Source organism: Octopus bimaculoides, chromosome 1 (assembly GCF_046866305.1).
Source record: "Octopus bimaculoides isolate indiv1 chromosome 1, ASM4686630v1, whole genome shotgun sequence".
Classification (NCBI taxonomy): Eukaryota; Metazoa; Mollusca; class Cephalopoda; order Octopoda; family Octopodidae; genus Octopus; species Octopus bimaculoides.
The window spans coordinates 96941484-96953700 of record NC_142928.1 but is presented as its reverse complement, the minus strand read 5'-3'; the positions used below and the strand labels follow the sequence as shown (position 1 = coordinate 96953700).

General features: G+C 35.1%; 1 protein-coding gene across 2 annotated transcripts in view; it reads left to right on the top strand.

The window, feature by feature from the left end:
• Positions 1 to 109: 109 nt before the first annotated feature.
• Positions 110 to 12217, top strand: part of LOC106876022 (dynein axonemal heavy chain 10) — a 183667-nt gene continuing 171559 nt past the window's right edge. For both annotated transcript variants that reach the window (XM_014924396.3, XM_052968399.2), the window contains exons 1-4: positions 110 to 811; positions 6161 to 6250; positions 8025 to 8116; positions 10356 to 10577. In XM_014924396.3, coding sequence (XP_014779882.2) covers positions 595 to 811; positions 6161 to 6250; positions 8025 to 8116; positions 10356 to 10577 — 621 coding nt within the window. In that variant the 5' untranslated portion in view covers positions 110 to 594. The remainder of the gene's footprint in view (positions 812 to 6160; positions 6251 to 8024; positions 8117 to 10355; positions 10578 to 12217) is intronic.

Genomic DNA, 12217 nt, shown 5'->3' with positions numbered 1-12217 from the left:
AACTGGGCGTAAGCTGCTACTAGTAAGCCAATATAGTATTAATTGTTGATACTGCATTAGCCGACTGTACTTTCCTAATACTACACAGTCACATGGTGAAGTACCAAAGAAAACAGCTGCAATAAAGTAAAAAAGAAAATAACCAAAGTAAACAAACAAACGTAAAATAAAAGCTGAAGCACGTAACGATAGCAAAAAGAAAAAACACCGTTGGTTACCTGTACCCAGCATGCAACGCACGTTGCTATGGGCAACTAAATAGCGTCGTTTTTATTATTTAAAATTAGTCCGTGTTTGATATTTATACGCATAACACATTTTGCTTGTTTTAGCAAATAAAAGCTGCTATTCAAAATATTCATTAAATACAATTTTCTTTTTACCTTGCTCAAGTTATTATGATAAGATATATAAATTTTTTAAAAATGTTCTTGTGATCACTTGATTGCTTAGAGATATTGGTACTATTTGATAGGTCGGTTTTGTTTTCCTGACAGCTCCGTTTTCTGAGTCGTAAAGTGACAGATTTGTTGATCCAAACTTGAATCAGTGTCTTTTATCGTTAGATGTGGAGTGAAAAGGCGATGTTTAGCTATGGATGACCTGAGGGTGGAATGGATCAGGGATCAGGTCTTTCTGGCCTTAGATTTACATAAACCCGAAGTTTTCAACGAATTTCTCGATCGGGATGAGCAAATAGTAGAAAGTCAATTAGCAGAGTACCTGAATGAAACACCAAAAGATGGAAAAACTTCTCTTATTTTCTATAAAATCTCAAGAATTGAAGATCAAGTGATCGAAGTAGAAAGTGGTAAGATTACAGTTTTGAATATTAGCCTTTTACTAAAGATATCGTGTCAGATCTTTATTTTATTTCGAAGTTGTAAGGATAGAATGAAATGAACCGATTATAGTTTATTGTTTGGTTGACTGCTGTGAAGAAGCTCCTTTATACTTTTCTCCCCCCCCCCACCAATAGATATACTATATAATAAAAAATATATTCTATGTCAGAAACTTTAAAAAATACAAATTCAATGCTCACTATGTCATTAAAGACAAAAGAAAGTATTTATGTAGGTTGTATTCCATTATAAATTTAAACTTATATGTCAGAGATAATACCAAAATGCACCAGCATTTAACAGTGAGTGAGGTTTTGATGTGACTCTCTACACTTGGAAAAACAATGAGAATAATGATATTTTACTTTCTAATGATGAAGATAATTGACTTTTTGAAGCTGTCAAAATGAAAACGTTTTTTATTGAAAAAGAATTTAGTTATTACTTTGGTAAGAATTTGAACGATTGAAATTAATTCTTAATATCATCATCATCAACATCATCATTTAATGTCCACTTTTCCATGCTTACCTGGGTTGGATGGAGTATATTTGAGGTCAAATTTTCTATGACTGGGTGTCCTTCATGTCACCAACCCTTACTTGTTTCCAGGTAAGGTAATATTTCTTATGGCCAGACCTGTTCACACACTCATACACTTATATATATGCATACATACATATGTGTGTGTATGTTGGGCTTCTTTCAGTTTCTGTCTACCAAATCCACTCACAAGACTTTGGTAGGTCCAAGGCTATAGTAGAAGACACTTGCCGAAGGTGCCACACTGTGAGACTGAACCTGGGACTATGCAGTTTGGAAGCAAACTTCTTACCACACAGCTGTATCTGCTGGATAAAAGGAACAGTTGATCCGAAGGAGAAATGAAGTAAAAATATAAAAGAACAAACAAATACAGCTAAACATTTTGTCCAGTACTTTACAGTTCCAGCTATCCAAATTAAATCATTTTGTCACTCACAAATTGTAGGCCCAGTTGTAATTTTGAATTCACATCATGTAGATATCTAGCATTTTGATGTTCTGCTTGTGTCATCCCACTGCACTTTCCTATTGAATAATGAGTTAATTATTTTCCATATCACTCATACCTATTGGCCAAATACCTTTCAGAAGCATTAAGTAAATAAGTGACGGGGTTTGATCTGGCACTCCATCACTATCATCTATCTTCTTCACAGCTACTTCCATCCACTTTTATACAATGAAGGTAACTATCTATCTTCACTCTAGCAAGACACTTGTGCTTGATCCTCTCTCATATTTTAATCTCCCAACACCTGGCATAAAGTCATCTCTTCCTTTTTCAACTACTCCTACCACTTAGCCGAGGGGGCTTTTCCCTTTCCTTTTCTTGTCTCTTCTGTCTTGTAAGTTACTTGGCAACCTCACTTATACCAGTGACATGAAAAAAGCATCCAGTTCACACTGTAAGGTGGTTGGTGCTGGGAAGAGCATCCAGCTGTCAAAATCATGCCAAAGCTGATGTTGCAGCATGATTGAGTTCTATGGCTTGCTAGATCTTGTCATTTAACAGATGTTAAATGGCAACAACGATTCTTCATTTGGACAACAATTATCAATTCATCATCATCATCATCATTTAACGTCCATTGTCCATGTTGGCATGGGTTGGATGGTTTGACTAGGCTAACACACTGGAAGGCTGCACCAGACTGTAGTCTGATTTGGCATGGTTTTCTATGACTGGATGCCCTTCCTAACGCCAACCACTCTGAGAGTGTAATGGGCGCTTTTATGTGCCACCAGCATGAGTGTCAATTCATGTGACACTAATATCTGCCATGTCTGCAATTTTACTTGGCTTGATGGGTCTTCTTCTCAAGCATGACATAATGCCAAAGGTCTTGGTCATTGCCTCCTTGAAGCCCAATACTTGAAAGGAACGCAGCCACTTTGCCTCCATCAGGCCCAGCGAAACAAAACTCTGGAAGAAAACCAAAACTTTCAGATAGGGACTGTCAGTCTCTTATGCGAATTGTTAGAAAAGATCACAAAATTACAGCTCCCAAAACTACTGTAGAGTTCAATGACCACCTTGAGAACCCAGTTTCCACAAAAGCTGTTTGCCAGGAGCTGCACAAAGCTGGATTTCATGGAAGGGCTGCAATCAGAAAACCACTACTTTCAAAAACAAACGTTTCAAAGGCATTACTATACAGAGTTTCTCATAGCATGAGGCATTTATGTATAGTAATGCCTGGCATGTAAAAGCACCCACTACACTCTCAGAGTGGTTGGCATTAGGAAGAGCATCCAGCTGTAAAAACTCTGCCAGATCAGATTGGAGCCTGGTGCAGCTATCTGGTTTGCCAGTCCTCAGTCAAATCATCCAACCCATGCTAGCATGGAAAGCGGACATTAAACGATGATGATGATGATATATATATATATAAGATAATAAGAGTGAAAAAACTACAGAAGGCTTGTGTTACATGGTTAAAGTATATATTTAAATTATGTCAGAAAAATGTTAGAAAAATGTATATATATATACACACACACATAAATACATATTTACATGTACACACATATATCTGTAATAATAGTAATAAAAAAAATATATATCTATGTTTATATATATATGTATATATATATATATATATATATATATATATATATATATATATATACATACATACATACATACATATTTTTTTATTATTACTTGGTCTATACCTATCGCTAAGCTGCCTGCAAAAATATTTCTTAATCATGCATGTATCTTCATTTAATAGTAGACTATTATATAATGAAAGTCTCATTAGTTACTATGGTAACAACAGTCTACCTATCTATCTTTCACACACACACACACACACACTCTCTCTCACTGTATTTCTCTCTTAAAAACAACAATCTATTTTTTCTTGAAACAAATTTTAATTCTAACTTTCACTTTCTCTCTCTCTCCCCCTCTCTCTCTTCTCTCTCTCTTTCTCCCACTCTCTCTCTCTTTCTCCCACACTCTTTCTCCCTCTCTCTCTCTCTGTCTCACTCTCACACTGAATTTCTGTCTCAACAGCAACAACCTGTCATTATAGTGAAAGTCTTTTTTTAAAGTATGTGTTGCATGGCTTTGTCTCTATGGTGAAAGATATACAGAAACACACAGACACACACAAACAGTCAAAATGTTAACTATGTACATTATTATATAATGGAAGTCTTTTGTGTTGTGTTGACAGACTTGCACGTAAAATTCCTATGTTTTTAATCAAAACTTGTTAGTGACAATACTACCTACCTATCTATCTGTCTGTCTGTTTTCCTATCTATCTATCTATCTATCTATCTATCTATCTATCTATATGTGTATATATATATATATATATATATATATATATATATATATATATATATATATATATGTATATCATCATCATCATCATCATCGTTTAACGTCCGCTTTCCATGCTAGCATGGGTTGGACGATTTGACTGAGGACTGGTGCAACCGGATGGCTACACCAGGCTCCAATCTAATTTGGCAGAGTTTCTACAGCTGGATGCCCTTCCTAACGCCAACCACTCAGAGAGTGTAGTGGGTGCTTTTACGTGTCACCCGCATGGAAACGGCCACGCTCGAAATGGTGTCTTTTATGTGCCACCCACACAAGAGCCAGTCCAGGGGCACTGGAAACGATCTCGCTCGAAAACCCTACAAGGCCAGTCAGGCGGTACTGGCAACGGTATATATATATATCCATCTATCATCTCTTTTTCTTTCCTTCTTTCTTTCTTTCTTTCTTTCTTTCTTTCTTTCACACACACTCTCTCTTTCACACTGTCTTTTTCTGTCAACAACTTTTCACTTCCCTTCCTTCTAAAATTACATTGCGATGTATATTTTGAGTCCTCCCCTTCCTTCCCTCCCTCTAATAAATGTTGTGACGGACAGACAGACAGACAGACAGACAAAGATCTAATTCTCAATTATAATATAAGATTATTATTATTATTTGTTTGACTTTGCTTTGTATTTGTACATGTTGACTCCAAGTCTCACCAAGAGACTGCAAGAAACAAGTTAGAAGTTCAAGTTGGTGTATGACTAGGGTATCACATTTTTGGTTTTGCACAGAGTATTGTTCTAGAGAATGTCAGTCAAAGCATAAGAAAATTAGAAGTTTGTTTTAAAAGTAATTTGGTGATAAGATAATAGTGTGATCTTAAGATGACTGTAAAAGGTATTTGCTATTATGTACATCTAAAAGTACTTTTGACAATGTTTACAGATTAAAATGTTTTTGGAGTTACATAGATAATATTTTTCATAGGCTATAAGCAGTTTCCACGAGCACTATTTTTTAAATTTCTTCCATTTTTGTATTTCCTGGTATCTGAGATAGGTAGCAATCAGCCCCTTTTTGCTATCATTCCTAGGGCACCTATGACAACAGGTATTGTTTTAGTCTTGAGGTTCCACATTTTGCCAATTTCTATTTCAAGGTCTTTATATTTGCTCAGTTTTTGGTAGGTTTTGACAGATACATTTATTATCAATTGGGACAGTCATATTGATAAGGAGGCATGATTTTTGTCTGAAATCCTTCAATATAATGTCTGGCCTATTTGCATCTATCTTTCTGTCAGCTTGAACAGTGAAGTTCCAAAAGAGAGAGCTGAGATCATTTTCAAGCACTAGAGATGGTTTGTGCCCCCACCAGTTTTTTTATATTATTATTATTATTATTATTATTATTATTATTATTATTATTATTATTATTATTATCATGGTACTGAGCTGGTAGAATCATTAGCATACTGGGTGGAATGCTTAGTGGTATTTCATCTGTCTTAACGTTCTGAGTTCAAATTCTGCCAAGGTTGACTTTGCCTTTCATCCTTTCTGGGTCGATAAAATAAGTACCAGTTGAGTACTGGGGTCAATGTAATCGATTATCCCTGTCCTCCAAAATTTCAGGCCTTGTACCTTTAGTAGACAGGATTATTATCATTATTATTATTATTATTATCATTATTATTGTTATTTTGCCCATCCTTGTTGATGATAACCAAAGACATTACATGGGAGAAGAAGATAGGCCAGTGTGTCTGGCTGTGGCCAATCAGTCTGATGCATGCTGAGAAGTTTTTGCTGCAGGTTGGGCACTGGTCTGTTGGGACTGAAGGCAAGGAGTTGGCTCTGATCTTGTGTAGTTCATGTTCTATTTGCACCTCTGCAATCTGTAAGCACACATAAATATACATACATACATACATACATACACATATACATACGAGTGTACACCATATACATTTTGTTAACAGAATATACTGTCCACTCTACTGATGAAATAAAAGTTGATACTGAAGGGTTAGAAAATAGCATTGGTGATCCTGATGAACAACTATTAGCAGGTAAGTGCAATTTTGATGATGGTCTTAATTCTTATGAATTTTACTCCTATTTCTAAGCTAGGGTTCACTTTTTTTTAATTTCTAAGCTGTTACTCTTTTTAGTCAAAGCATATGAAAAATTTTTATCAGTATTATACAAAATCACATTCTAAACCCAAAGCCTACCTTCTGAATATTTATATTACATCTTTAATTATTTTCTCTATAGGAAAGAGGCACCTATTGTCTTTTAAAACTTTCTAAATTCAGTAATAGGGAAAAGCAGGTAAGCTTAATGGTGTTAATATTTAATTTGATAAAAAGCAGGTATCAATTTGTAGGAGAATTTTCTATTGAAGGGTTACTTTTATACTGTGTTCTTTCATACTCTTCAAGAGCAACACAAGCCATATTGCTCTAACTTATCTCAAAGGATCAGCAGAGACAATAGGCATAACCTCTTCCTCCAGAACAAACTAAAAATAACAAGAGCACTCAGAGAGTGCAAACCTCTGCCAAGGCAAGCACTAACGTTCTCTCAACGATTAGTGGGAGATGATTTTTAAAATGAGAATATCTGAAATAAACTCAACTGCTCTCACAAATGAGAATACTAAAAACGAACCCTACCACTCTCAAAAATTAAGTACAGTGGGAACAGAGACAGTTTTCTCTATGAAGGCTTTTTTTAATCTATCCACTGATATAGTGTCTTTATGACCATTAAGGTCTATAGTGAAAAATTTACCCGTGCATGAAAGGAAATGGAAAGGATCTGCATACTGTGCTGTTAACAGAGGTTTAACTGCATCATTGCACACAAAAATGTGAGTCCAAGAAGTAAAGCTTCCTTCAAGGCAGAGCTAGAAATGCAATTATCAAGTAGGTAAGAGGTTTTAAATAGGAGCGATATATTCAAAATTGGTAAAACTAAAAATTGTTGAGGATAAATTAAATTTATTATTGTTACTGAATATGTTAGTGTTATTTAATTTCTGAATGGTTTTGCTGCTGTTTGTTTATGTAGTTTGATTTCTTTATCCATCAGTTTCTACTAAGATAGAGATGCGAGTAAAATTAATAATAGAGAAACAAAAAATAAAACTTTGGAAATAGCAACCCTGCTATAGCTTACATGGAAACTCAAAGGAGATAATCAGAGAAAGACTTGAAAGTGAAATAAGATCGTAATACTTCATGTAAAGTAAATAAAACAAATCATCCAGAATCCTTTGTCTGGTACTGGATTGATCCTCAAATTAATCAGTTTGTGCCAATCATGAGACCAAACATCTCTGTTCTTGAGATATCTTGTCCACGGACAAACAAACAGGCACGACTGAAAACAGTACCTGCACCTTCGTTAAGGTGGAAATAATAATAATGCATGGTGTGTAGAGGAGAATTTGACAACATTTGAGTTGGTCCTCTTCACAAAGGACCAGAATAGGTAACTGAATTTGGAAAACACTAAGACATTACAGGTTGTTTTGAACAAAAACACCTTTTGCTCCCTGAATGATTTCTTAAGGCATCTGCTATAAGTAATTTCATCTGAAAACTCAGAGAACATATCATTGTTGAAATCCTGAACTATCTAGATTTGGGCATGCAATTTGAGTTTATAAAATTAAAATTAGATCCTCTCACATAATATACTTTACCAATCAATGTACTTAATGTTGTTTTCTGCGTAATGCCAGTAACTTTTGCTTGAGGAAGGAGGAGATTCATTGATAGAAACATAGCAACAACAAATTTTGGTAATTGTAAATCCTTTTTCTTTTGCTGAAAGAATTGGATAAAGAAGACAAAAGTGAAGACTCAACCAGTAAAATGGATATTCATGGTGCAGAATATGTGGAGGATGATGCAAAATCTCAGACAGTGAGTAACAAAAAAATCTGTTCTTCATAATATAGTTTTTGTCCTTATTGTCATTATTATTATCATTTTCACTGAAGGTGGTGAGCTGGCAGAATTGTTAGCATGCCAAACAAATTGCTTAGCAGCATTTTATCTGCCTTAATGTTCTGAGTTCGAATTCCACTGAAGTTGACTTTGCCTTTCATCCTTTCAGGGTTGATAAAATAAGTCCCAGTCAAGTATTGGACTTGATGTAACTGACTTCCTCCTCCCCACAAAATCTGCTGGCCCTGTGCCAAAATTTGAAATCATTATCATAATTTTCATTTTAATGTACTTGATCTTCTCAGTCTTGATCATCTTAACTGTGAAGTTCACTGTTCTCACATTTGATCTTAATCATTTCCATATAGACATTTCTTAAACTACTTCTCCCTCCTGTACCTTCCATTGTCAGTTTATGACATTATAGTATTATTTCTTTTACCAACCCTCCTCCTCCTCCTCCTCCTCCTGAGCAAGTGTATCAACATACACATGCATGCATACATACATACATACATACATACCTACATACATACATACATACATGCATACATACGTACATACATACATACATACATACATACAATCCTCTCATGAGGTCAATCCAGGTCTATAGTAGAAGACACTTACCCAAGGTGCCACACAGAACTGAACCTGGAAAAATGTGATTGAAAAGCAAACTTCATGCAAATCTGTATCTCCTATTTGTGCTATGTGCCATAACAGAGTAAATGACTCACCTGTACACATCAGCCAATGGTGTTCAACTAATTTTTCTTTGCATTTATGCTCAACCTTTCTGGTAAATTGACATTGCAAATCCAGTGGATCAGATTATTTCTCTCAAACAACTCTCCTTCATTACACTTTCATGAGGGCCCTAACAACCATTAATTATATCACTTACATAGCAGAACTAATCTAAAATTTCTAGAGAGCTATTTGGTTGCTGTCCATGCAAACTCTTTAGTCATTTGAAACATGCAATAGTGTGTCCCATTCCCAACGAGGGCAAACTCCTCTGACTCCATCAGCTATGAATCTATTCTTCTTACTTCCACTATCTCAAAAATGATAGGATAGTTGTAAACAATCCTCTTCTCTAAAACTTTGAGTCCTTCTCTTTCTTCAACAACTAAAATAGGATTTACTTGGATCCAGCTCTCCAATGTCACTCACCAGTAGTTCCTAAACCTTTGGATATTAGGTGAAAACAACCATTACTCTTGAAAGATGTTGAAGTGATTGGATAGGGATGTGAAGTGAAGTGTTTTGCTCAAAAACACAATGCACTACCCTGTCCAGGAATCAAGCCATGATCTTGTGATTGTGAGTGCAACACTCTAACTACTATACCATGTCTGTGTATTTGAGAAAGTGAGAGAGAGTGAGTGAGTGTGTGTGAGAGAGAGAGAGAGAGAGAGAGAGAGAGAGAGAATGTGTGTGTGTGTGTGTATCAGTGTAGAAGGTGTGTGGGGGTGGAGTGGGGGACGGTGGTGCTTTGAACAAAAATATATTGCAGTGTTAAGTTTCACCTTGATTGCACACCTTCCTGTGTCCAGTTGACTTTGCCTTTTGTTCTCCCTCTTGGTCAACAAAATCCTTGGTAAAGTGCTTGGTCAATAGTGAATCATTTATGTGTGATGTTGTAACTCATGGGATTATAATATGGGTTAGTGAATCTAATTTGATACAGAAATTGTACACTTTAAAAGTACTGTCCCCTATGTCTAGTCCTTCCTCTCTAGAACATTGTCCTTCTGGAATTAACTCTCTGCTTGTGTCATTTGTGCAGTTGTTGACTTGCAACCATTTAAGTGGAATGTTATTGGTACCAGTCTCACCAATCCAAGAGGGTTTGCAAAAGTTAGGGTACTGTCCCTTCCTTGAGGCCTAGTTAATAAAAAAATATATATTTATAGCCCTTGGATGATTTGATACTAACAAATGGGATGAAGAAGAAGAAGAGATTAACAGTTTTAAAATTCTTCACAAGTCTTAGAAGCACCTCCTCTCTCCCAATTTGTGCAGGAATGAGGAAATTGTTAGTTTGTTCTCAGGAAAACTAATGTGAAGTTTCAGATAAATAAATAAAAATCTGCAATATATTTTCAAAAGATATAAGACAAAAATAACATAAACACTTAACAGAATTGACTTGAATTGAATGTCAATGCAACATTGTAGAGGTTTTTGAATTGTATTATATTTTCAGAAAACATTTATCCAGAAAGTTGAAAAAGATTATCTTTATATGAGTTTTGAGAATCTTCCAGAGGAGTTCTCTTCCTGTAATTGTATATATTTTGTGCGTACAACGTCTGGTGTTATACCAATGCCACAAAGTCATGAAGAAATGGGAGAATTATCTTTTTATTTTGAGTATGGCCTTTTAAACCAACACTTGCTGATTGTTTTGGAACAAATAGCATTACAAGTAAGCATGAAATTAAATATTTTTTTATTTTTTTTTTTTGCCAGTAAAATTTTGTATTTATTGTAAATTCTTCTTATTTCTTACTACTCTAAGGAATACCTGTGTTTGGTTAGAGAAATAAATTCTTTGTTTAGTTGAAATTTTTGTTAGTGCAACTTTACAGTAAATTATTTCTGATATAAGGGGCAGAAGACTAAAGTTAAGAGTTCAGAGAGAGAGAGTAAGAACAAAGATAGCACAAAGTTTAAATAAAACATAATTTCTTGTTGTTGTAAAGAGTTGGACAATAAATGTTATTTTCAGCAAAGACAAAGTGGTTTAATTTGCATTTCTCTGCTTTTATGACTTAGATGAAGAAAGACAACAGCAATGATATTTTGTAGGTCTTCCATGACTTGTGAGTCAATATGTCACTATTTATGGGTTATCCTTGGACCAGAAGTCTGATTTGAATGTTCATAACAGAGTAGACTCTATTAAAGGCACCCAAACATCAAATGGATCAAGTCTACTTTCTGAGAACAGCTACAAGTTCTGTAGAGTTAATATAACAGGGTTTGGTTTAATTTTATACTATGGTAGACACATACTCAAGCTGTTATGCAGTGAGATCAAATCCAGAACCATGGGATTCTTAAACATACTGTTTAGTCTATATTTAGTTAACTGTTTAGTCTATATTTGAGGAAACTTTCAGAGTTACTCATCAATCATCATTATCATTATCATTTAGCATCCGTTTTCCATGCTAGCATGGGCTAGACGGTTTTACTGGAACTGGTAAGCTGGAGAGCTGTATTAGATTCTAGTCTGATTTTGGCTAAGTTTCTACAGCAGGATGCTATTCCCAACACCAATCACTCCAAAAGGATAGTGGGTGCCTTTTATGTGTCACCAGCATGGGTGCTTTTACATGTCACCATCACAGGTGCCTTTCATGTGTCACTGTAATGCGTGTCTTTTATGTGTTACTAGCACTGTCCATGACTTGTATTTCCATTTGGCCTGATGAGTCTTCTCAAACACAGTAAACAACCAAAGGTCTTGATTATGTCATTACAACCGTGAGACCCAACATCCAAAGATCATGCTTCCTCACCTCATTCCATGTCTTCCTGGGTCTACTATCAGGTATATATGTATATATGTAAGAAAAAGAGACTACAAAAGAATAAATGATTATCTTATGAACTACATTAGTTTACAGCTTTCTGCTATAAGATGCAGTTGACTCATAGTTGAGTGCCTGAATAATACCTTATAGCTTCATTGGAGCCTCAAATATGAAGTGCAATTTATTTGGAAAGAATTACATTTGTGCATACATAGGGAATGGCATTATCAAGGAGAAAGCCAACACAGATGTATATATATATATATATATATATATATATATATCGATGATGACGATGATTATAAGAATAAAGGAAAATGGAGACAAATGCCCAAGATGTTATTTGAATCATCCTTTATATCACTGTTTGTCTCCATTTTCCATTATTCTTATGTTCTCCAAAACATGTATCACTTCTCCCAAGAATTAACTCTCACGCAAGTGTGATTACCGATTCCTAGGATACTTGTGTGACATCTGGCTACTTTGTAACTGCTTCCATGGATCTTTCCTTGTAAATTGAACA